Source organism: Urocampus carinirostris, chromosome 11 (assembly GCF_059441175.1).
Source record: "Urocampus carinirostris isolate Australia breed hairy pipefish chromosome 11, RoL_Ucar_1.0, whole genome shotgun sequence".
Taxonomy (NCBI): Eukaryota; Metazoa; Chordata; class Actinopteri; order Syngnathiformes; family Syngnathidae; genus Urocampus; species Urocampus carinirostris.
Window position 1 is genome coordinate 34,193,614 of NC_142359.1, and position 27,285 is coordinate 34,220,898.

The 27,285-nt window shown below is 41.6% G+C and overlaps 1 protein-coding gene across 2 annotated transcripts; it reads right to left on the reverse strand.

Annotated features, from left to right (window-relative positions):
• Positions 1-4,267: 4,267 nt before the first annotated feature.
• Positions 4,268-26,266, reverse strand: agfg2 (ArfGAP with FG repeats 2). Of its 2 annotated transcripts, none has more exons than XM_088348726.1 (14): positions 25,887-26,266; positions 16,404-16,497; positions 15,500-15,615; positions 11,713-11,854; positions 11,543-11,648; positions 11,390-11,476; positions 11,264-11,296; positions 9,205-9,402; positions 7,842-7,914; positions 7,728-7,771; positions 7,213-7,302; positions 7,055-7,144; positions 4,861-4,931; positions 4,268-4,790 (listed from the first exon to the last, which is right to left on the reverse strand). In XM_088348726.1, exons 1-14 carry the CDS (start codon positions 26,051-26,053, stop codon positions 4,743-4,745), a joined length of 1,359 nt encoding a protein of 452 aa, XP_088204852.1. In that variant the 5' UTR covers positions 26,054-26,266; the 3' UTR covers positions 4,268-4,742. The 2 variants fall into 2 exon arrangements, with proteins under 2 accessions (XP_088204852.1, XP_088204853.1); XM_088348727.1 differs by lacking the exon at positions 25,887-26,266 and adding an exon at positions 25,734-25,827.
• Between the last annotated feature and the right edge of the window lie 1,019 nt (positions 26,267-27,285).

Below are 27,285 nucleotides of genomic sequence, written 5' to 3' on the forward strand. Positions count from 1 at the left end.
TTGAATGTTCTTATTTTGTAACAAGGAGTAGTTGAGTTTCCGGTAGCTTGAATGTGGTTTGTGTTTTGTGTCAGCTCCCTCTGGGTGAGGCTAATGTTATGTAAAAGAAACGCAAACTTCTCAACTTACAAGTAGTTTCAACAATATATGTTAATATGAAGGGCAGCACGGCGGGACAGTGGTTAGCGCATGTGCGGCACAGTTCTGAGGTCATGAGATCGAACCTCCTGTGTGGAGTTTGCATGTTCCCCCCGTGGTTGCATGGGTTTCCTCCGGGCACTCCGGTTCCCTCCCACATTCCAAAAACATGCATGTCAGGTTAATCGGCCGGTCCAAATTGTCCCTAGGTGTGAATGAGCGAGCAAATTGTTTGTCTCTGTGTGCCCTGCGACTGACTGGCAAACAGTTCAGGGTGTCCCCTGCCCACTGCCCAAAGATAGCTGGGATGGGCTCAAGCACCCCCGCGGCCCTACTGAGGATAAGCGGTGCATATAATGGATGGATGGAAATATGATAATTCATGTATTTTGTTTATTGCTTGAATAAAATAATGTTTTTAGATTAAGTTGTATTCTATGACAAGTTTGCTTTTCCAATTTAGGAATTGCTGCAAAATGTTACTGCATTTCATTTCGTTACATTGCAATGCACGAAAAATTTTTTCATTTACAAACATTGCACTATTATTATTACTTAGGACAGTCTCTAAGCACCACATTGTAACTATATTTTCTGCCTTTCATCATACATTTATTTATGTATATTTTTTATTGTCTATTTTTTCCTTTTCAATCATGTTAAAACAAATCTCATATCACAGAATGACCAAATCTCCTGAAAAGTAAAAAGGAATTTCAAGTTAAAGACAAATGCTTAAGAGGCCCGTCCCCCAAATATAATTTGGACGCTTCTTCTATCAATTATATAAATAAATGATCATTTCTTACATCATTTTAACAATCATTTGTTAATCCATATAAAAATGAACACATTTTTGAATCCCGAATTATACTGTATTTTACCATTTCTGAGAATTATTTTCTTTTCCTATCCTCAAAGAAGAGATGCTTACTCTTACAACAATGCAATGTGTAAAACCTTAGGCATTTTCTCGTAAAAATAAAATACATATTTAAGCATATTATTCTTTTTTTCTCTCTTTAAAGTCTTATTACATGTTTACCCTGGAGTGCCATGTCTACGTTGTTAAGGGTTGTTGTGACAATTTCATTCAATTAAACAAGCTATCTTAATTTCTCAAAATTGACATTTTATTCCCATTATTTTTATACTTCTAATCATAAGCATCGGCGGAACGGCAGCTGGGTGGTTAGCATGCAGTCCCGCTGTGCAGAGATCCAGTCCAGCTACCACAGCCTCCCTGTGTGGAGTTTGCATGTTCTCTCCATGCTTGCGTGGGTTCTCCTCCAGCATTCCAAAAACATGCATGTCAGGTTATTGGCAGGCCCAAATTGTCCCTAGGTGTGAGTGAGCGTGTGAAAGGATGGGCTGCCGCGACCCTAACGAGGATAATTGGCGTAGAACATGGATGGATGAATCATGGGCATAACCAGGGTGCTCTAGCACCCTCCAAAATTATAGCAGTTACAAAACTCTCTTTTCCTAAATATAGGACAAGATAAGCGTGAATATAATTAAAAACCTTAGCTAAGATATAAAAAATAAAATTCTAAAAAAAGTGTAGTGTCAAATACTACACTGCCTTGAAATGGCAATCTGCTTATCCTCAGTAGGGCCGCGGGGGTGCTTGAGCCCATCCCAGCTATCTTTGGGCAGTGGGCAGGGGACACCCTGAACTGTTTGCCTGGCCAGTGTCATTTCCAGCATAGTGGCAGTCTGTGGAGGCTCCGTTGTATTATGGTGAGAGCATCTTATCACGGAGTGTCATTCTTACTTTGACTTCGTGTCTAAACTTTGGTGCAGTCCCTTCTCAAGGTTTCTTAGTTTCCTCATGCTGAGGTTTTCAGTTTTATTTGCCGTAAAGTAGGGTTTAGATCAGGGGATGGTGCAATAGTACAGCCCTTTGAGACTTCTTGCTATTAAGGGCTATACAAATAAACATGACTTGAACTGCCACAATTCAATTTAAAAAAATTCCTTTTAGAATACAAAGCCTTTCACAAAATAGTTTAATTAAAATGTTGTCCTAATTGAATTGTGATATCATTTAAGTGAAATTAAAAAAAGAAAGGTTTTAAGCACACAGAGTGCCTGGCTGGTTAACACCCTCAAAGATATGAACACTAAAATCGCCCCTGCTTCTGATTCTGGAATTGACATCCTAATTCTTAGAACTGCAATATTATTTTTTAGGTGGGCGCCCTCAAGCGGTACGTTAAACAGAACTCTGACTGACTGCAGTTTTGAAAAGGATTATTTGACGTTTAAATATTTGGGCCGGAAGGAATTCATAATTTGGAGGAAAAGACACAGCCACGTTTTTCTGTATTGCATTTGTCACATATTGAAGATGAGTACTGCGAAAGCAATATATCCCATAATCTTGGTGAGCCTCCCAAAATAGGAACACATTAAGCAAACTGCGTGTTACGCAATGAACATCCCAAAGGAACCGCGATGCCTTGTGAACATTGGCCCAGGCGCGCCCCCTAGTGGAAAACGTTAGTTGTTGCAAAATAGTGTCAACTTAATTTATTTATGGAAAACCAGCACATATGCAACAAACGCCTTTTAGACATACTTTCCATGTTATGAACAAAGATAAGGAAATACTAATTCTATGCCAGATGTTTTCCCACACCGCTAGCCATTTTGACTCATTTTTAAAGGCCTACAGGATTTTTTTGTTCTGTAGCTGAATAGGCATTGGACAGGCATGTCCAAAGTCCAGCCCAGGGGCCAGTTACGGCCTGTGATGAAGATTTACTGTCCTGCAACCTCTGACATAATACACGTGGCACGCCAGTTGACCGCAGTAGAAGATACATATGTACAAAAATAAATAAAAAGATCACAATTTCACCAGATGATGGCAGAAGCCCTACGGCCACCTTGCCCTTGGCTTCCCGTCAGAATTTTAGCCCACCCTAGTTCCGAAATGGCGACTGTAAAAAGAAACAGGAAACTTGACTGTCAGGGCGTAGCTTCCAGGAGAAGTGGGGAATTGGAGTCTACCTAATTTGCCTCAAAGAATATATTGTCAAGAGGCTCTGCCAGAAAAAACATCCTGACCACAAAAAGCTGACTTGAAAAAACGCTGTGAAAAGGTGATGCAACTGGAAGCTGTTTTAATGGCACAGCAGCGCTTTTTCACGAGACCCAGCACTACAAATGAAAATACAGTACTACAATGGCGGGCTTCAAAGTGGCAACGCGGATCTGTGAACGCTGAAAACCTTTCACAGAGGGTAATTTCATTATAGACTGTTCAAAGAATGCCAGGTTAAATGGTCGACCATCACTCGTTTTCTGCTTACCGAATCTGGTCTGCTTTCTAAAAAGTTTGGACACCCATGGTACAAGACAAATCAAAAGAAAGCTTGAACCCTCATCTTTCATTAGAAAAAAATATGTATCTAGCTTTTACCATTGATTAGTACATTTGGCCCCTCTCTTTGATTTGATTTCCCCCTATGCTCATAAACGGATCCTCCACTCAGAAAATTCTGGTCAACTTGTGTCTCCAAGAACCAAGAAGAAATCTGCAGGCTTGAGAGCGTTCTCCAACTTAGCAAAGCCGTTCAGGATGTGGAATACTTTAGGTACGGGGAAAGGGTGTGGTCGGAGAGTGCTGTGGAATGCTCAGCCCCCAGGAATAAGATCTGCAACCTCAGTGGAAGTGTTTAAATCTAGACTTAAGAAAGACTTCTATCCTATAGCTTATGATTAATGCTGACCTCCGACTTTACTTTTCTTTTCCTGCTGCCTGGCTGGTAGCTGAGTGAGGGAGAAGGACAAACCTAGATGAGTCAGCAGACCAGCACTTGGACCTATGACATGTCATCCCCTTCATTGACCAGTTGTCTGAGATGGGAAGCTCCATCATTGCAGTCTTGGACTTTTTGAACAATTTCAGTTATTACGGAACTTATGTTTATTGTTATTGTTTTGTGTATTGGTGACCAACCAACACCCATTGCAGTCTGGTCATTCTGGAAGGGGTATTACATCTTGTGGGCCCCCTTCCAAAGGTTTCAGAATTTTCTCAAGCTGAGATCTCAATGGGGAAAAACTAAATACATATAGACAAATATGGGTCCAGAAAAAAAAAGAGTATGAAACATGATTGTTTTATACAGTATTGGGAGGTTATACTGTATTTTTTATTTAACATTCAGTAGCATTTTTAGCCCTCAAAGCTCATGCAACCCGGCAGTGGTTAACTTCCAAAAGATATACGGGCTTTAAGGCGGAAAACCTTCCTAAATCTTCCGAACTAACATTTGGGCTGATTTCCCATTTGGCAAAAACAAATGTCTTTTTGAAGAAAGGTTATGAAAGCAAAGTAGCAGCACTAGGAGTGTACACTCTTGCCACCCCCTATCCCCCATTAAAAATGCTATAGGCGTTAAAACAGGTCTTCATCCTTACATTCAGACATTTTTTTTTTCAATATATAACACACAAACACACACCCACAATTAAACACGCATAAATAAGAGAAGGAAAACACTCCAGAGGCATTGAGAGGGTGGCAGCGACGACTAGAGTTCCATTTTCCCAGATGGGTGAGGGGAAAACAGGGGAAGGGGGCAGCTTAGTCAAATGAAAGGGTTTCTTGATGTGCCCTGACTGGGATAAACATTCCCCTGGAAGAAAGCAAGACAAAAAGCAACACATTGACACTGATGCCATTTGGCAAGACGGAGGAGTACTCACCGTAAAAGGGTTAACCGACATAGGCCGAGGGACTTTGGGCTGAGAGTCGCACGTGGTGAAGGCGGCAAAGCCTGAAAAAAATGATCAATCACAATAACAAAACCTTACTAGACCCGCACAATTTATCCTCTGCAAAGATTCGAAACACTATAATCTTTACCCCACCCAGCCTATCTGCTTTTATCTTACTTTTAGCAAAGCCGTTCAGGATGTGGAATACTTTAGGTAGGAGGAAAGGGTGAGGTTGGAGAGTGACTTAATGCACGTCACAGCAGTTTTTTTGTTAGAATAGCATGAAAATTGTCTAGGTAAGAAAAGGCCAATTATCAATTATAGTCTAAGCGCCAAAGCAAACCCCCAAAAAATGAAAAAAAAAAAAAGTTTATCTGCAAGATAAGAAGCTTTACAGAGGCTCCAATGATAAGAAAAGCAAAAAAGATGGCATCAGCGAGTAGAAAAGTTCCAAATTTCGTACAGCACCTTGAAGTTTAGTTTAGCCAAAATGGCTCGTCTATATCACACCTGTGCCATTGTTTTTATGTGCAAACTGCATCGGGCGGTCTAATCCAACTTTCTTATTGTTTTGTACAAAAACAACCCAACCTTTGGGGTTTTCCATGACAAAATGGGGTTCATTGTTAAAAGGCAACCCACGTTTTACAAATATTTTCACACAAATTGTTTGGCGACAACATAAAAGAAGGAAAAAAGACCTACACATTTTACGCAGTTCCTTATAAAAAAAAAACAATTTGTGTGTGAACTTTCAAAGGACCAACCCATCTTTGGATAACCTATACAGCTATTGTGTTTGTCTTGTAAAATATGACCCATATTGAGTTAAAAAAATACCTTGTTTTATTTATACAAATATTGTAATCCCTTGATGTACTTTTGACGGTTTTGCTACTTCAAGGAGTTGCATCGTGCATTGTTTTCCCGCTTATTACAATATGACGGTACAATAATTATTCTTAAAAATACTTTTAAAAAAATCGTTTATGCAGTACTTTTGTTTGTTGAACAAATACATAAGCCTGTAATAAGGGTTTGTCCTTTGCTTTCAGTGTATACTAGCGTATTTAATTGTATACTAATTGTTGAAAAATAAAGGTTTGTGCCTTACAGATTTCACCTTGCAAGGATACTTTCTAGATCTTAGCCCCTGTGAAAAACAAGGAATTACTGTATTCACCCGTTGCATTTCCTGGAGGTATGAGTGCCATGACAGACGGCAGAAACACCCTAGTCGACACCAGTTGAATAAACAGTTTGGTTGAAACAAATATCAATAACCACGACAGAAGAATATTACCACCACTTTTTACCATGGTAATTTTTTGCTGTGCAGTCATTTGTAATTACAAATAGGCAAATTTTTATACATGTTTAACTTTTTTTTTAATAGTGGTCTCAACATGTTATTTTTATTCTTAATTATTTAACTTAGTAACTTTGTATTCTATCAAGCTTGTTTATTTATATATTATGTTGAATTACTTACAGCAGGCCGGTTTTTAGTATGACAAAAAATAAATGGGAAGCACTTAATTAGGCTAAGTAATGGATTGGATAAGCTTGACACAGATTGGGTTATTTTTGATCCGATTGAGTGTACTGTTGGCTTCCTGTTTTTTTGGGGGTCTCATACAAGGGATAGTGGAAACCCTTAGGGGAGTTGGACGGAGTTTGGAGCCTTTTTACCCGTTGCCGCCATCTCCTGGCTTGTGTCATTATTGCAGTCTTAGTCGGCTCGTTCATGATGCGCGTGCAAGGACATGCATTTCTTAGAAGCACTTGAATAAATTTCTTTTTTCATCTTTCTTACAAATAGAGAAAAAAAACCTGCGAGGACAAGCATGACATCAGTCTTCAGCAATCTCCCCAGCCCCCATACCTCCTACGTAATGTGTCCCACCACGAACAGCCTTACTAAAATAAAATAAAAGCAGATAGGTGCAGCATAATGGCTCTTTAACTCAGTTGGGCATTGGTCACACATACATAATTTAGAGAAAATATTTTCTTCAACTATTTTAAGGACCACTCAAATGACGCACCCCACCTTTAATGTTCTCTTTTATAAATAACTTCCAATGTCTTTTTTTATTCGAGGTTGGGTCAAAGTATTCTAAGTAATGGTTGGGTCCCCGCTTGACACAGATTGGGTTATTTTTGACCCAATTGAGTGTACCGTTGGCCTCCTGTTTGTTGGGGGCCTCTTGGGGGAAGGAAACGGCCGGCGGGAAGACCGAAGTGGGTGAGCTGACAAAGGCGCCATCGCCTGCACAGGGAGAAGAACACTTTCATTGGTTACTTCAGTGGACAAAGATTCCCCCCTCTTTAACTCACCTCCCAGGGAGCTGCTGAAAGGGTTACTGGGGGAGAGCTCGGTGGGCCGCTGCTGAGAAGCGAAGCTGCAGCTGAAGGGGTTGGGGAAATCTAGAGCACACAGAAACAGGGGGAAGGGATTTGGTAGGGTGGATTGAAGGGGATGAGGTCAGTGGGGCAAAGTGCAGGAGACTAGTTCGCGGCAAAATGACCACGTTGGTGTGGTGCTTTTCGATACCCATTTAACAATCCTGTAAAATTTGCCAAGAATCCTAATTCAAGATGTGCCCGAAGTAAATTGAACTCTGTTGTTGAACCATTAGGAGAATCTGGACAGTTTTGGTCTCTTTTGAAAGGTAACACTCTGAATCAACACGAAATTGGGTGGGAATGTATAAGTGGCCAAATAATCTAATAAGCTTCAAGTATCGCAGCAGATAGATGTCCTGCCATTCGGGACATGTGTGTACTAACACTAACCGCAATCACATTCAATTCTTATTCACAAATGCCAAACTCAAAAGTTATCATCTTACTTGCAAACGTTTGGGATTCGGACGCAGTTTCAACACCTGGAGAGCTGAAGGGAGAAAAAATAAACAATTGATCTCAATACCTGCAAAAAAGAAGCGCTACAAGACAAAATGTACCTGACAGGAGTGGAGCCAGAAGAGAGTTGGCCGCCAAACAGCGTGCTATACTGTGGAGGCCCAGCGGGTGGTGCTGCAGATAAATATATCACAAAAGGGTTTTCACCATGTCCAAATTGAGAAGCACCCGCTTTAGATTCCACACTGGGAAAAAAATCCCGTTTTTAAATGTTTAAAAAAAGCGATATTGGACGCCGAAAAAAACTAAAAAATTAATGTATGAGCCACATAAAAAGTATGGGTCTTATATAAACCTTATAGGTGATGCAATACATGCTGTATGGATCTACATCAGCCTATCGAAATCTGCTGTCAAAATGACTAAATTGGATGCAGTGCATCCTCTGGATAACGATGCATCACGTTACCTCTCTGTTGTAGGATAACACCTTTAGTTTAACTTCATTACAATATAAATGAATTATAGTAGGTTTCATTGATTTGACAAAATTAAGAAATACAATAAAGTAATCCATCACATCACACAACTCATCACAGGCAATTGAGTATTCTGGCACTGAATGTCCTTGATTTGCTCTTGGGTGGTGTTGCTTGCCATTTCAACGGCCTTTTACTTCACTGTCTTAGTGGAGTGAGGCATGTCATAACTTTTCTGCATCAATTCCCTTTTTTTCTTGAAGGTTGCAAATAGGTGTTCTGATATCTTGATGAATGACTCCTTCATTTAGTCACCATCTGTTTTATGTAGGTTGTGTGTCTTTAGTTATGTTTTTGGGCATGTTTACATACGTTTTCCTGTGAGTATTCATATACTTCTTTTTGCGTGTGTTGCGTACATTTTTCTGCGTGTCTATGTACATGCTGATTGTTATTTTATGATGTTGTTTACTGTTTACTTTTGTTGCCCTTCAATTGTACGATAAATTTGTTGCTGGTGAGGTGCAATAATAAAATGACAAGATTCCACACAACTACCGGGCTGTTTTTTCTCTATTTTGCTTTCCGAATACTGCTCAAGCAATTTCAAAAATTTTGACATACAACAACGTTTTTTAAAGTCACGGATATAGTTACTTTGCCTGGTAACTATTTACTTTGACTATAGAATAATTCAAATACTAACAGTTACCTTTTGGAAGAAGAAGTGAGTAACTATACCTAACTACTTTTTAAAGTAACTTACTCATCACTGTTGTTAACACATATTTATTTGAGAAAATATTTAACTTTCAACCTTTTAAGGACACCTCAAACGATGCACCCCACCTTTAATGTGGATAGAGAACAGAAGGTGAAATTGGCATTTGATTTATGAACAAACATGAATCAGACACATCAATCTAAAAACATGCAAAAAGTTCAAAAGCTTTTGAGGTAAAAATTTAGAGTAAAAAATGTATACCTGTGTCTGAGAAGACGCTGTCCAGGTGGGACACTGCAGCGTACCTGTCCTGTGTATTGGCGGCAGTTGACTGCTGTGTTTGGGACCGGGAGTGAGGGGCTGGTGGCTGTGGCGGTTTCAGCCCTCCCAAGTCCAAGCTGAGAGATTTGGGGAAAGCTCTAAAGGGCCCCGCGGCCCCCGAGGCTGACGTGCTACGACCTGACACACAAAAAAAATCTCAAACGTTGAACCGAGCCCTCCAACAAAAATCAATATTACACAATTAATGCAAAAATGTTTTTTAAAAAAAAAGCTACGTGGCAAGGCTGGCCCAAGCCTTCTGGGGCACAGACCAAAATTAGATCTTGGGACCCCTTAATACTTGATAGTTTGCATCCCTACAGTATTTTGACTCATCCCATGTTTTACTATTGTCATTACGAATACACTTAAAAGACTAGAGGTGACATGTTTTTGTTATAGTTAGATTGTGACAGTGAATACGGTCACGGAAGCAGAAAAAACAGATTTGCAAATTTGCAGAAAAAAAATCGAATTAAAATTTGGCAGTGAGCAACTTTTCCTTTTGGCCTCACAGAAATCAATACACAAAACCTCAAAGGAAAGCCAGGCATGTTTTACCTAGAGTTTATAATCTGGAATTGTTCAAAATTCAACTAAAAGAGCAAGCTGGGGTTGATTTACACGAAATATTAAAAGTGGCATAGTACAAATTAGGATACTGAAAGTCATCTGGGCCATTTGAAAGTAACCAAATAACCCAATTATTGACTGCACAACCTGCTTAATTATGTGTGTTTTAAATCAACAGCAACAAGAAATGTACAAAAACTGAAATTAAAGTAAAAAAAAAAAGCCAACAAATACTTAAATAATTATGTAATTGTACAGAGGTACCTGGAACAAGATAACACATTTTATTTATAAACAGAATATAAAGTTGAACATACTATTGAAAACTAAGTAAAATGTCCAAAAGCTTTTGAGGTAAAAATGGAGAGTAAAAAATATGAATTAACTACAGTGGGACCTCGGTACTTGGCGGTTCGACGTTCGCGGATTCAGAGCTTCGCGGTCTGTAATGGTTAAAAAAAAAAAAGTACATATTTTTTTTTCTTTTTTTTGAAGGGGCGTCGCTACTTTGCAGATTTTCACTTTTTGCGGGAATCCCCCTTGGCCGACGACCCTAGCACGGCGCGCCGTTCTCGTTTCCCGGCGCGCAGTTTCGGTGCGGCTTCAGCTTCACCCCCCCCCCCCTAACCGCACAGGTCCCCACAGCTACCACTTTCCCCCGCGGCCGCCCGTCCGTCGGCCGGAGCCATCGAGGGCCGTGTAGCGCCATGTAGAGCCATCGCAGCCCGGGCGGGAGACGCCGGCCTACGCACTGAGCGCCCGACCCGCTCGGCTTGTCGCAGTGTTGTGCGTATCGCGCTCGAAAGTACCCGCGGGTTAGGGGCTGGCCCGCGGGAGCGACCGAACGGCACCCGCGGTGCGGCGCAAGTATAAACCCTGTTGTGAATTTGTCTCAGATCGTCCAGGGTGGACGTAAAATCGCCCAGCTGTACGACTCTTAGCGGTGGATTACTCAGCTCGTGTGTCGATGAAGAACGCAGCTAGCTGCGAGAACTAATGTGATTTGCAGCTGCGATTGGCTGGTAACCAGTTCAGGGTGTCCCCTGCCCACTACCCGATGATTGCTGAGATGGGCTCCAGACCCCCCGCGACCCTAATAAGGATAAGCGGAGCAGATAATGAGATGAGATTTTTCTTTTCTTTCTTTTTGAAGGGGCGTTTTATATGTTTTTTCCTTCTTAATAATGCATTTTTTTGGAATGGTGCCCAGTATGACATACTATACGATTTATAGACTAAAAATTACAGCATGTTGATTTGTAAAACACCTTGTGTTGGGTTTTAAAAATCACTCAAAATAAAATATCTGGCAGTTACTGAGTTAAAGCTTAGAGTGAAACAAAAACATGCAAAAAGCATCTTGGTGTAAAAGCAAGCATGAGCCTCAGTGCCTGGAAAAGTTGTTGCTCTTTTTTGGATGTCTTACCCAACGTGAGGTTTTTGGGGAAAGCGCCACCAGCTAGGTCAACAAAAACACAGGCACAAGTCAGCATCAGATGCTGTAAATCTGGAATACTTAAAAGAACGTCCAGAAAGTGAGCAGAAAGCACACCTGAAGGCCGGGGAAGTGCTGGGAAAGGAGTGTCCCCCCAAGAAGTAGAGCCCGGCCGCTGTCTTTCGGTTGCGCGCCCGCTCAGCTCTACAGAACATAAAAAAGGTGAAGGCGAACCACCAGGGCCAGATCGGGGCCAACCAGCGGTCGTACCTTTCATGGACGGGTCCCGCAAACTTTGGGAGCGCGAGGGACGAGCGGTGAATGGGTCAGGGCGGGCGTCTGCAGGCGAGGGGGCCGGCGGGGCTCGATCCCACTGCTGTTACCCAAAAACACGAGACGTGTAATCTCTGGTGTGATGGCCCGTGGCTAGCAGTGATCACCTGCGTCCACGCCGTGGTCCGGGCACCGGGCACCAGCTTGGAAGGGGCCTGGCCCGCCAGCGGTCCGTGGACGAGGAGCGTCTGGACGGCAGGGCTCCAAGGCCCTTCCGCATCCCTCCGGTTCTTACTTTTGGAAAAATGCCTGAAAGTAAAAAGGTGCAGCTTAGAGAAACCGACCATTGGCCTAAACGGAAATCTGCCCCTTTCTTCCAATTTAGGCACCACTTGTGCTACAGCAGAGGTAGAACACATGGTCCTTGTGCATGTCCTCCATGTTTTGGAGCAGGGCATCAAGGACAAATCGACATTCAATACAAAAATAGATATTAAAAATAGTCAACAATGAATTCTGTTACGACTATAGTGGCCATTTTCTAAGAGAGAAAGGCATCTCTACATGAATATAACATATGATGGCATCAACATCAAGTCCAGTGGTTTGCGAAACTATTTGGCCTCCTTGAACTTTGTGACCTTTTGCCACATTTCAGACTTCAAACAACAAGATATAAAACTGTAATTTCTTGTGAAGTATCAACAATAAGCGGGACACAATCATGAAGTGGAACACACTTTTATTGGATATTTTAAACTTTTTTAACAAAAAAAAAAAGAAAAAGTGGGTGTGCAAAATTATTCAGCCCCTTTACTTTCAGTGCAGCAAACTGTCCAGAAGTTCAGTGAGGATTTCTGAATAATTCAATGCTGGTCTAAATGACTAACGATGATAAATGAAATCCACCTGTGTCTCTGTATAAATGCACCTGCACTGTGATAGTCTGAGAAGTCTGTTTAAAGCGCAGAGAGCATCATGAAGAACGAGGAACACACCAGGCAGATCAGAGATACTGTTGTGAAGACGTTTAAAGTTGGATTTGGGTACAAAAAGATTTCCCAAGCTTTAAAAATCCCAAGGAGCACTGTGAAAGCAATAATATTGAAATGGAAGGAGTATCAGACCACTGCAAATCTACCAAAATCGGGCTGTCCCCCTAAACTTTCAGCTCATACAAGGAGAAAACTGATCAGAGATGCAGCCAAGAGGCCCATGATCACTCCGGATGAACTGCAGAGGTCTACAGCTGAGGTGGGAGAATCTGTCCATAGGACAACATTTAGTCGTATACTGCAAAAATCTGGCCTTTATGGAAGAGTGGCAAGAAGGATGCAATTTCTTAAAGATATCCATAAAAAGTGTAATTTATAGTTTGCCACAAACCACCTGGGAGACACACCAAACATGTGGAAGGTGCTCTGGTCAGATGAGACCAAAATTGATTTTTTTGGCAACGATGCAAGACGTTATGTTTGGCATAAAAGCAGCACAGCTCATCACCCTCAACACATCATCCCCACAGTCAGCATCATGGTTTGGGCCTGCTTTTCTTCAGCAGGGAAAGGGACGATGGTTTAAATTGATGGGAAGATGGATGGAGCCAAATACCATTTGGGAAGAAAACCTGATGGAGTCCGGGAAAGACCTAAGACTGGGACGGAGATTTGTCTTCCAACAAGACAATGATCCAAAACATAAAGCAAAAGTGACAATGGAATGGTTCACCAAAAACATATCAAGGTGTTAGAATGGCCAAGTCAAAGTCCAGACCAATCCACTTGAGAACCTGTGGAAAGAACTGAAAACTGCTGTTCACAAACACTTCCCATCCAACCTCACTGAGCTCGAGCTGTTTTGCAAGAAGGAATGGGCAAAAATATCAGTTTCTTGACATGCAAAACTGATAGAGACATACCCAAAGCGAGTTGTGGCTGTAATTGCAGCAAAAGGTGGCCCTACAAAGTATTAACTCAATGGGGCGGACTAATTTTGCACACCCACTTTTTCGTTTTTTTATTTGTTAACATTTTTTAAAATGTCCAATTAAGTGTGTTCCACTTCCTGATATTCCTCATATTGTTGATACTTCACAGGAAATTAAAATGTTATATATTTGTGTTTGAAGTCTGAAATGTGGCAAAAGGTCACTAAGTTCAAGGGGGCCAAATAGCCACTGTATGTGTACCAACATTTCTAAAGTTTTGGGAGCATTAAGGCCTGGATATGGCAAATGAGAAAACTGCTTGCAAAGTTCGCAAAGCAAACCTTGCGTATTATGGCAGTACCTCTGTAATGCAGGGACATTTAAAGAGAACAGCCAGACTGTTTGAACGAGTCTGACTTGCCTCTGAAAGATTTACCTAAGTAATATTCAAGCCAATATGGTTTTTATGACATATATTGTTCTCTTTATATGCGTATATTTCGCTATAATGAGAGCATGAGCGTGCTTTAGAGGTGAGATCTTAGGTCCGAGCCAGCATGAACCTGCCTGAATTTTGTGCCATGTTCTGGCCTTAAATGTCAATTATGTCGAGCTCGGGCCAATTCGGGCTTCTCTGTTGCTGACTATTTTTTTTAACTTTTTTATTCTCCACCCGTTATTTGTCCTACGTTAATTTTTCTTAGTGGAGGATCCGCGCAGCGCAGCATGCATGTTCGACAGCGCATGGGCTCATCGGACACAGCGGAGCAGGCGCATGGCGGGGGGGGATGGTGGAAGCCAAAATCACCCTTCCTTATAGGAAAACTCGGGTTTGCTCCAGTTTCAGTCCCTCAAAACAAGTTAATTGGCCAGGCTTGGGCTGGTTCAGACCTTTATACCCAGAGGCCGGTCAAGTTGGGCTGAATTTTTTTTAGGCCCGGTCTTACCTCTAGCTTGCGCATGTCAGACTGTGCCTGACAAATGCGATTTAACTTAAATGCATGCAGTCCAAAGAAGTCAAGTCATTTTTATTTGTATAGCCCTAAATCACGAAGAGTCTCAAAGGGCTTCACAGATTATTACACTATATTACACAGACTATTTTTTATCCGACGAGAAGAGTAGGTTATTCATATGCTATGGAGTAGAAGTGAGTTTTAAGCTTAGATTTAAACATTTCCACTGAGGTTGCAGATCGGATCTCAGGGGGAAGAGCATTCCACAGCACCGGTGCCCGGATGGAGAACGCTCTCGAACCAGCAGAACACTTCTTTGCTCTTGGGATCACCAGAAGACCGGCACTCTCAGATCGTAGGCTTCGGACCGGGACATAGGGGCAAATCAGTTAAAATAATTTGATTTCAAACCATTGAGAATCATTAAATCATAAATGACTGCATTTATAAAGCGCTTTAACCTGTCACTGAGGACCTCCAAAGCGCTTTACAACGCACAGCACACTTTACCCACTCGTACACACACTTACACACCGATAGCAGAGTCAGTCATGCAAGGCGGCAACCTGCTCATTGTGGGCTTTAGGGGTTCAGTGCCTTGTCCAAGGACACTTCAACATTTAACTCAGAGGAGCCGGGAATCCAACTTGTGACCTCTTTGGTCCCAAGGCAAGCGAGCTACCTACTGAGGTTGTAGCAGACTTTGTAGTTGACCATGATTTAATTTACTGTTCACTTGCTGCTAATGAGCGTGTTGTAGGTTTATACACATAATTTTTTAAGTGATTTCAACAAATTACTTTATTTGACTGTCCCTAAAAACGGACATAGGTTTATTTTTGGATTTATGTCTCTACTGACCAAGCACTGTGCTTAATTGGTTTTAGAGTGGGCATTTTGTCATTATTTACCACATAATTCAATCAACTTCATGCTAAATTGAAGAAAAAAACAGTATCTGATTATTCGAGTAATTGTTTCAAAACCTCCAAAAACATGCAGGACATACGGTCCTCGAAGACCGTGTTGCCCACCTCTGCACTAAAGGATTCGGTCAGTCGCGCCGCTCACCATTTCTTCTTCTCATATTTGTCTTGCAAAAACTCTTTAAACTTGTGCGAGTCCTTGGCCTCCGGGCGTCCGTCGGTCTTGGGATCAAAGGCCCACAACCACGTCCTCCTTCCCACCTGAAAATAGGACGCAATTGCTCACAAAGGCCATCGGGAGATCCATTCCAAAATGGAACTAATGAAACGGTTTGTACATCTTTCCCCTTGCTAAATTCAAGCACTTTTTAAGCACATTTCCAATTTTCCCAGGACCAATAAAAGAAGTAATCCAGTGCCAATCAAAAGAACGAGAGCTTGAACTTTTGTTTCAAACCCTAACTCTAGCCCCCACCCTTATTTCGAAACCCTAAAATCGGTTTAACACCCCAAGCCCAAACCCTATCCCCTAAGCAGAGCTCTACAACCTAACCCTAGCTGTTACCCTAGCCCTAACCCCGTTTTTAACCGTAAGCTAAAATAGATTTTGGAACCCTACATTCAGTTTAGAAACCTGATACGGAGCTCAAAGCCTAGTTCTTAACCCAAAACCTAACTCAAGCTGTAACGCTAGCCCCAACTCTGTTTGAGAACCGTCAAATTCAGTTTAATACCCTAATAAGGAGACTAACACTTTCTAACCCTTCCCCGACCCTATTTTGGAACTATAAAATAATTTCAAACCCCTTATTTGGAGTGCAAACCCTAGCTCCTAACCCTAGCCCAACATCAACCTAAGAAACATGGCAAAAATGTCAAACATTTACAAGCACTATACCTAAAATTCAAGAACTTTTTAAACCCTGAAAAGACCAAATTAAATTCAAGTATTATCAAGGATTTAAAGTACCCTCATGAACCCTGTATCGAACGTGATGCTCCATTAGGGGACATTAGAGCGAGACATTGTCGTCTGCTGTGTCACTCACCTCATTGCCATGGTTTTGGAGGAATTCCACTTCCTGTTGTGAGAAGGTTGTCATGGAGATGGACTTGACCCTGTGCGGAGGATTGAGACCTCGCCTGTGGAGACAGGGGTGTCAACTGGGTTATAAAATAAAACAGCACATCAAATATCTTGTCATCACCTTAATTTTGATCATATAATATTGGTGTGGACAAAACGATTGCTTGATATTGTTGGGAACACTTTACCGCCGTCCATGCCAAATCTATACATTTTTGGCACATTTTGGCTGAGAAAAAAACCTAAAAATAATGACAATACTTAACTAGAAAGGAAACCAGATTCTGTCCAGTGTTCAAGTCTTCTCACAACTGCACTTTCTCCCCTTATTAATGATTGCAATTTCATTTATTAAGTGATAATTAACTTTACAAACACAGCGAGACAGATTATGTAGAATTAGAAAATATATCATTTGTGTAGGCATGTTTATTTTATTTACCATATTAAATACGCAGACAATTATTTCATTATCTTTCTTAGTTCTTTCCCCAATGGCAGTGAATTTAGCAGTCAGGCACAATTAGGGCAATGGACAATCTGGTAAGGAGTGATCAACGTGTGGAAGATGCTTCAAACAAGGTTGAGTTTCCTCATTCGGGCCACATAAGACAGCTTACCAAGTTCAAACAATTAGAGGCACTGGTTGAGAACTGCCAGCGCTGCAAAGCCCCAAACCTAAGCCTAAAATATATCCTGTCCAATCGCAAGACAGCCCTGGTACAGGGTATAGGTGGTAGGGCTGCACAATTTTGGAAAATAAATAGCGATTTTTCAGTCCAGTTTGGTTATTTCAATGTGATTTTTGATCTTAAAGGAAAATTCATTTTCTGTGCTAGTTTTTTTTTTTTGTGTGAATACTTCATCCTCTTGTCTTCGGGTCAAAGTGACATGCCACTGCGTTGTTAAAAACCCAGAAAAATCCCCTTGAATTATATTTTATTTAACTTTAAAAGTTTTTTTAAGGCAGCAGGGCGGCTGAGTGGTTAGCGTGTCCGCGGCACAGTTCTAAGGTCATGGAAATCCAGCTACTGCTGGGGCGGCAGTAGCTCAGGAGGTAGAGCGCTTGTCTTGGGATCAAGGGATCCCAGTTCTAATCCCGGCTCGTCCGTGTTACATGTCGAAGTGTCCTTGGGTAAGACACTGAACCCCTAATACCCCCAATAAGCAGGTTAGCGTCTTACATGGCTGCAATACAAGGCCGCTATTGGGAAATGTGGAGCACATTGTAAAGCGCTTTGGGAAGTCATTGACTTGAAAAGCGCTATATTAATGCAGATCATTTCATTTCTTATCAGCTTTTCTGTGTAGAGTTTGCATGTTCTCCCAGTCTTTGCGCGGGTTTCCTCCAGGCACTCCGGTTTCCTCCCACATTCCAAAAACATGCATGTCAGGTTAATTGGCCGGTCCAAATTGTCCCTAGGTCTGAATGAGCGAATGAATTGTCCGTCTCTGTGTGCCCTGCAACTGACTGGCAATAGCTCAGTGTGTCCCCTGTCCACTGCCCTAAACTAGCTCGGATGGGCTCCAGCACCCCCGCAACCTTATTGGGGATAAGCTGTCCAGATAATAGATGGATGTTCTTTCTCCTAATTGATACCAGTAGTAAAATTATTTTTTTATTTTTTATTCACATTTATATGTAATCTGTATAAAAACATTAAAAGATGGTCTTTTAAATGAAGACAACACGAGGGTTAATCATATGTGCTTTATTAGGAAAACTGTGTCCTCGTCTGGATGCTTGTTGGGGTTCCTGTCTGCTCACACAAGGCTCAAACCCGCAGTGTGTTGCAATCACACAATTACACTACGTCACATCGCAATATCGATTAGATTTTGGTTAATCATGCAGCCCTATGTGGCGGCATGTTCTGGTCTTGCAGAAGCTTGCAGAAGTCCTTGAAGAGCGGAGAATGGAAGCTTCCAAAGACCCTCCCCTTCCAACTCAAACACTGATCCACTTCAATGGACCAGGGGCCAGAGCTCAGATCATAAGCCAAAGGGAGAGACCACTACTTTTAAAACTTGAATGTGACTGGAACTTAAGGGTGAACCTTAATAGGCAGCTCAAGTTCCCACCAGATATATCCATCACCCAGGGATCAGAATGGAGATTTTCATTTTCAGCTGAAATAGCCAGGGTCCAGGTGCCGCAGGCCCTGGCCAGGTCCAGGGCGGAGCCCGGTGGGGGGCTCAGGGGGGCAAACCCACCTGAAGCCAACGGCATTTATCTTATTTGCTATGTGAAAATTGCACTAGAATGAATTAAGTCCAACAAAACAGAAACCATGTATTTTTTTCAGTTTTAAGATGTTTAAAACAATTGGGGGATTACAATGTTACAACCATCACCATTGTTGTTGTGTTTTGATGATGAAGATGGACCTTGTATTTAGCTACTAATCAACAATATATATGAAAATATATACATTGATAACCATTCATCATTAATTTGAAAATAGAATGCACAAACTGAACATGCTTAAAGAAAATACATGTCAGTCTGTGACAGTCTTCTCCAGCCATGACCACTTAAATTTATTCTTGATTCCTTTATCAATCTCGGAGACAAAAGCCTCGTCTTCTTTTCTTAGTATTTTCATATTTACTTTTTCAAACACTCATTTCACCGTTTGAAAAGACCGGAAGGAGCGCCATGTTTGAGAAAGCCAATGCTCTGAACAAAAGCTCCGCTGATTGGTTATCAGCGAACCTATCGACCAATGGTAGGAGTCGATCTATTTGTTGTGTGTTATAGATCTAATGCGCTGCGCTTCTTTTTGCCGATTTTTCTCGCGATCTCTAACTGCTAACTTGGGGTGATGAAACAGTCACGTATCATACCTCACCCCCCCAAAATATTTTCTCATCGAATTTAGACGATTTACGGGAATGACCTTTGGGGTTCAAAAACAGCGGAAATCCGCGGATCCGCGGAAAATTCTGATCCCTAATCACCTCTCTGAGATCAAACATCATCCTGTGGTCCCTTGCAGGCAAGACAGCGTCTCTTGAGAGAGAGAGTAAATGCTGCATATCAAGGAAAAACAAATACACAAAGCTGGTAGCCAATCCTCGAAAAGCGGGTTGGGCAACATTCATCTACCTTGTGGAGGTTGGCTGCAGGGGATTTGTTGGAACTTACATCCAAAGCCTCCACAGGAAGGTTTAAGTTAGTGAAACTAAAGAGAGGAATCAAGGACCAGGCAAAAGAGGCAGCTTTTGGCTGTGGCTGAGTAGGAAGGACAGGTCTTGGAGGAAATAGGGGTCCTAGCTGTGGCTGCAGGGGAGCGGCAGAGAGACATCCCTGAAATTGCTCCACCATTGTGAGATGTTCCGGGTTGAGTGGAGCTAAGCAACAACCCAGGGTGGCTACTGGCCAATGACCCTGCAGTTACACCTCGCATTTGGCACCATGCAGGTACTTATTACCTGTGCTCTCATCGAGCGTTGCTTGTTACATGTACCAGTGCAGGATTTTGCAGAGTTCATCTTCAATAGAAATCTACAATAACTTTGTTGTCTGCTAATAGTAAACAAGACAATCTGGAAAAGAGCCAAAATGGGCAACAAGTACCCTATTTTCCGCACTATAAGGCGCACCGGGTTATAGGGCGCACCACGAAAAAATAGTTTTTGGTCCTATATTTGACATACATAAGACGCACCAGATTATAAGGCGCTACAGTGGGAACGTCGACAAAATAGTCGGATAGTTCAGTCAAACTTATTACCCCCTTGACATTCCGAAAGCTGGCAAAGAAGCAAATACGTGTCGTAGACACGTGCGGATGCGGTGTACGTACGATGTCACTCAAATGCATCGTTCCAAATATCATTCCGAAGGTTAAAGTCTTGGGATTCAAGAAATGCCAACAATTCCTTAGTTTCTATTATCTTTTTCGCTCGCAACTTTACTGTGCATATGACAATAAACACTTGGAATTGAGTTTAATTTAAAAATATACTACTTCCTTCAACACTCCATTCCATCCATTATCTGCACCGCTTATCACAGAAACATCGAGTTCAGTCTGAAACAAGATACAGGGAAAATATATAGCCGGAGTAGCTCACCGAAGTCGTTGTGTTGAATAATAATGTGTAACCATGGTCCTCTTATATCCGTGAGTGTAGTAAATCCAGGAGAGTCAAATATTTACAAATACAGAATGGTAAAACATGTTTCCTCTATGCCGTAGACAACCATACTTGCTATTCACATTCATCTTTTTCGGCCAATTGCAGGCTTTGTTTTGCCGCTTTAGCCTATGCCAGCCTGTAAATGATAAAAAGGATCCGCCCCCTTTACCTCCGAATAACTTTAGCCAATAGTGATCGGTTCAAATGATGATTGACACATTGGTTAGCCAATGAAACGCCGGTAAATAAATCCCAGCATACACCGCGGACTACTTAACGTTCAGGGGAAAATCTAGTCGGCGGCTGCTGCATTAGTTGCAAGACTTTGCGACTTAATATTGATCCATAAATAAGGCGCACTGTATTATAAGGCGCATGGTCAGCTTTTGAAAAAAATAAAAGCTTTTAGGTGGGCCTTATAGTGCGGAAAATATGGTAAATACCGGGAAAACATAGGTCAACAGGTATGAAACCAGCAAAAACCTTTTAGTTTCATAGTAATTTGTACTGCATCCTCTTATGTCAAACAGTAATGATCACTTTCACAAATGTAATTTTAACTTAGTATGCAAGAATTGCGGATTTGATTATGCTGCTATTGGGGTCCAATGTCTGCACTTTTATGGTTTATATTGGGTTATTAATGGGTATTGGGTTTTATCTATATTTATTCTGGACATTTTTCTTTGGAGATTTGCATTTTTGTTGCTTTTTGACAATGACATAGATGTTCACCATCTAAATCAGCACTGAACACATTAAAAAGGGAAAGGCGCTTCATCCTGGGCACTAATAGCTGCATTGTACTACTGCTAAGCAGGATTCAACTTATTGCGTTTGAACACCGCTCAGCACTTGAGTTTCGAGAGCTGTAGTTTTCCTTTTGTTATTGTATTTTTTCAAATCACTTTATATCGTTTACCGTGTATTATTGTTGCACTTCAAGTGAAGGATAAATTTGTTGCTGGTGAAGTGCAATAAATATGACAAAGTTATATAACACAACTTCCTGTCTTTTCTATTCAACTAACTCAAATACTGCTCGGAAAATTTCAAATTCTTTGACATACAACTTTTTAAAAACGTAACGGAAATAAATACTAATTCATAAAGTAACTCAGTTACTTTTTGGAAAAAGTAGCAAGTAAATGAAGCCAATTACTTTTTAAAGTAATGTGCCAACGCAGCAGATAGGCAAACAGACAGATAGATCTGACTATACATAGACGGACAGATATAATAGGTATCTATAGATGTATAGATAGCTTGAGGGCAGCACATCAGCGCAGCGGTTAGCGCGTGTGAGGCACAGTTCTGAGGTCATGAGATCGAACCTCCCGTGTGGAGATTGCATGTTCTCCTTGTGCTTGTTTCCTCCAGGCACTCCGGTTTCCTCCCACATTCCAAAAACATGCATGTTAGGTTAATTGACCAGTCCGAATTATCCCTAGTTGTGAATGAGCGAGCGAATTGTCTGTCCCTTTGTGCCCTGCGACTGGCTGGCAACCAGTTCAGGGTATCCCCTGCCCATTGCCCGAACTTAGCTGGGATGGGCTCCAGCAACCCCGTGACCCTACTGAGGATAAGCGGTGCAGATAATGGATGGATAAATAGCTTAATTTTTTTTTACAAAATAAAATAAAAATAATAAGAAGTATAAGGCATCAATATCCCAGGAAGTGGGGGACAAATTACCAAGTGTGTTTTGTACATGGATGATTTTAATATTTTGTGTACTGACCGCGCATCTGTTGAAAGAGCCCTTGACTTGACTGACCTGTTTGGGAGGGCATCTGGGTCAAGGCTAAATAGAGAAAAATCACAAGTGAAGTTTTATGGAATGTGGAAAGAGACAGAAAAGGCAGGACTCCCGCTGACGGTGTTAAAGACAGACCAGAAAATCCTAGGGATAAAATTCAATGCGGATGGAGGAGGCGAGACCAACTGGGATGACGTGACAAGGAAAGTTAAGCAAAAACTTGTTTTTTGGTCACTAAGAAAACTGACAATAGAGGGGAAGGTCCTAATCATCAAAGCGATCATCCTCCCAATGCTTTTGTCAATCAGTTTAATTTTTATGCCTAAAAGAAACGTGCTGTTACAACTGGACCGAGCCATCTTTCGCTTTGTCTGGGGCTCAAAGTGGGAAAGGATAAAAAGAGATACAATGAAAAAGAAAAAGGAAAAAGGGGGGAAAGGAGTGCCTGACCTCCAGCTTTTCCTGGGAAGCAAATATGTCTCTCTCCACTTCCAAAACGCTGTGGGCCCACCCAACAACCCGAAAAGTCAAGCAATGACCCGTTTTTGGATGGGCTCATATTTGCGGAAGCTAAAGCTTGTACCAGACAATCGTTTGATTCCAGTTTCGTTTAACTTGCCACCAACACATCTCTTTATTCGGGATTTTTTGAAGAAGTTTGATTTGGAAACACAAGAATGTCACACTTTACAAAACCACAGGGCCCTTATTGCTATTGTGCAAGAGCGAGCTACAGTAAGCCCTGTGCGGGGGCTTGCGTTTGGCGAATCCACAACAGTTTGGAGCAACGTCAATCATCCTGCCCTCCCAAACAGACTACGAGACTTGTCATGGATGGTGGCTCATGAAGTTCTCCCAGTCAGAGCTGTAATGCACCACCGAGGAATGTCAGCGACTTCGACGTGCCCTCGACCTGGCTGTGGCGCCCAGGAGTCGGTGAGGCACCTTTTTTGTGAGTGCAGCGCTGCCAAGGTCTTGTGGACAATGGCCGAACAACTAGGAAAGTTCCCGGACTTGCCAGCAGGAGAGGTCCCTGATGCACAGTACGTGCTTTACGGGGTGAGTCGGTCGAGGAGGCATCGGAACGACTTTGCCAGGGACTGGCTCACTCTCGCCGCCATCAAGGACGCCATCTGGACCTCCAGAAACCTGCTGGTATGGAGGTGCAGGCAGATCCCCCCCGTGGCTGTGCTCCAAATGGCTGCAGATACCATACAATCTGCGAGCGGCGGGCCTAGGACGCAGCCATAAAGAAGACTCGTCTGCACCCACCCGGAGGGGGGAGCCGGAGCTACACTGTGGGAGTCCCGGCAGCAACGGCCTGGGTTGTGGAACCCAGAAGGGAGAGGACCCACGCAGAAGGGAAAGGACCCACACAGAGGACTGGAAGAATGCTGCTTGGGAGGGTGGGATGGCAGAGCTATGCCCTTGCACAATAGTATTGCCTTTTACACGCTGGTTAACTACTGTTAAAAGAAAATAACTCTGAAATTGTTTAATTGATGTTGAAAATGTCAGGAAAAAATGTTAAAACGTCATATCGTCACGTCATATTGTCAAATATAAAAAAATTGTGAATATGCTTGATGGCTGTGTTTTGCTGCTGTTGGTGTCGGTGGATTTGTTCAGACCGAGGACAATCGACTTTGGCCTGGACGGATCTATTGACACTAACAAAGATGTTATATAATGAAATTGTGAATATGTTTGATTTTCGAGAAGGTTTGTTCAAACCTCACTTTGTGTATGCTGTTAAAAACGTAATATTGGAATATAATATTGTGAATGTGCTTAATTGCTGTTGAGATTGTCATGATTGTTTTCTGTTTTTAGTGTCAATAAATTTGTTCAAACCAAAAAATCTATTGACACTAACAAAGATGTTATATAATGAAATTGTGAATATGTTTGATTTTCTGTTTTTAGTGTCAATAAATTTGTTCAAACCAAAAAATTTGTCGGTGGATTTGTTCAGACCAAAAACAATCGACTTTGGCCTGGACGGATCTATTGACACTAACAAAGATGTTATAAAATGAAATTGTGAATATGCTTGATTGCTATTAAGATTTTCGAGAAGGGTTGTTCAAACCTCACATTGTGTTTGCTGTTAAACGTCATATTGAAATATAATATTGTGAATGTGCTTAATTGCTGTTGATATTGTCATGATTGTTCTCTGTTATTAGTGTCAATAAATTTGTTCAAACCAAAAAAATAAATGAATAAATAATGCAGCTTCGACTGGACGCAAGCCAGTGTCCTCTTTGTCCCGGAGAAATGCAGAGGGAAAAAAGAAAGTCAGCATTGGGGGTGACCCCTCAAGATTTCTTAGTGCCAACCCTGGCAGGTAAACTTAGATCTGGGCCTGGGGGTAATCTAATTACTTTTTGAATTAAGTAACTAGTTACTGTAACTAATTCCTTAATTTAGTAAAGCGTCCAACACTGCTTAAAAAAGCCCAAAGGCAGCTGGGTAGGGAGGGGTGCTGGGAGTGGGCTCAACATGCCGAAATTGTCCATGCAGTGCAATGACAACAACACGGGTACACACCCACACGCATTCCGTCCAGACCAAAATCTGCTGGAGCCACAGATAGGTTAACAAAAACATGGTATTTTTTGAACCAAAGCACCATTTTTATACATGAAACATCTCGAAGCACATTACCCGTCGAAAATGTTTAAAAATGAATTTTCAGTTTCATGTTTTGTTCCTAAATGATAGTGTTGAATAAATTGACGGTATAAAGTGTTTTGGATCATTTGTGGTCACTGTATCTCAGGAGGTAATACACGTTATTCTTTCTTTTAATAAAATTTCAATCTGTTACACTGTATTGTTGTGTCTTGTTTTCATTCTAGAAAAATAGCAAAAGTAATACTTAAATCAGCACAAGGTATCAGCCAGTAGAAAAAATAAATTTAGACTACATACTAACTTTTTCTTTTATTAGGGTGGGTACACAAAGAAAGTAATTATAACAAGAACAAATGTGATTAAGGTTTTTACTAGTTTTGAGAGATTATCATTATTTTATACAGCTACATACAATAAAATAAGTGATATTTTTATGTATTAAACATAGCTGCCCGTACTACCCCATGCAAAAAAATAATTAAAATAAGAAAAATATGTGCTTCTTTTTTTTTTTTTTTTTTTTTGCTTATGTTATTATTTTTTCACCTTTGTTAAACAAAATACGTTATTAAATGTAATGCGCTAACTCACGAGCAGATAATTAGTGTATAAAAAGAAAAAAGTGCAATCTCCTGCCACCTAATGATATGGATGAAGATAACAGCTTCTCGGCAAATCAATATGAGTAAGCAGATATACGGAACAATTGCATACTTATGTACACGTTTAAATTGGATAATTTCTTACGCTCGCACACTGCTTGAAAAACACTGAGATAGATGACCAAAGCGTCAGCTTCCGTGGCAACACGTGCCTCGCGAGTGGTGCAGTGCCCTGCCGTTATTCCCGCCGCCATCCCGAACCCAGGCAAAACCTTGATATCAAAGACGCTACACTCACAGCATTCCAGAGCACGACGTGCACACGAAGGCGCCCACGGTCACGTCAGTGTACGTCACCCCGGGCTGGTTGCACTCGAAACAGTGCTTGTTTACTCCGGACTGGGCCAGCTCCCGGACCTTGCGTGAGCAGATCTCCTGGTTGTCCCGGTGCTTGCGGTTCGACATGGTAGATTCAGGGCAGGGTCAGGCTCGTTCGTGAATCCGTCCGAGTGCCGTGTCCCGGCGGGATCTCGACTCGGCCGCCTTACCGCTGCATGGTGGGGAGGCTCGCTTGCTCGCTCACTCGTGCTCGGCCGAACCCCACAAACGACGCGAGACCAGGCAGCACCGAGCGGAGCTAGAAAGCTAGACTGAACCGGGTGCGGCACGAGCCGGAAGCACAGCCTACTTCCTTCAAAATAAAAGCGACAAACCGGAAATACGTCGTTTGGAACGAAATTCCACGAGGTGTTCACCCCTTTCCACCCTATGTCATTACTGTGTGCACTTGACCCAAAACGACGGGAGTACGAGCACGAGTTTGAATGGAACGAGTGGAGATTTCTAAATTGAGTTGTATTTTTAGATTATCAATCTCATACCTGTCAGGAACCTGAATTAAGAACCTGAATTAGAACACCATGAGGTAAATGGAAGAGGCAAGCATGACAAAGAGTGGGAGCAAATGTCAAGTCAATGCGAGGGATTAATACAATCTTCAAAGAAAGGTGTGGAACGGTACATTTACAATGATCGCAGCAAGGCTTTAGGGCTAGGACCTTAGCTTGGCCTTTTGACTGAGAGTAAGTGTCCCAGCTCCTAGGCTATGTAGCGTATCATGAACTGACCGGTGTCGGATAATGGATAATGAATAACGAAGATAGAACAATAACCCTTATAAACCCCATTCGTATTGTGTTGCTTGCAAAAAAGATGTGACAGTAGTTGCCTCCGGATTCTATGATTTAAAGACTAATTTTGATACATATAATAGAGAACACTTCAGTAAATAGGCAACACTTGTAATATCACAATTTATTAAGAATATGTACAGAATGATATAACGAATCACATGTACAATATAACATGTTTAAACTACATAAATAAACACGTTTGAAAAAAAATATGGTGTAAGATTATTTTGTAAGAGAAAATACAACAATTTGTAAGGGCATGGAGCCGTGGAGGTTGATAGGTATGCAATTTACAAAGTTTTCTGCAAAGATAGACAAATCACCGATTTAGGGAAATTATTTTTTTGCAATTCCAAAAGGAAACAGCCCTTTTCCAAAGCACCATAAGAGCCTGTGTCTCCTAGCCATTAAATAAAAACTGACTATACCGAAGGCATCATCATGAATGTCAGTGTTTGCGTTGCCTATTCCATATCTGATAAGTAATTGTGAATATCTGGTTTG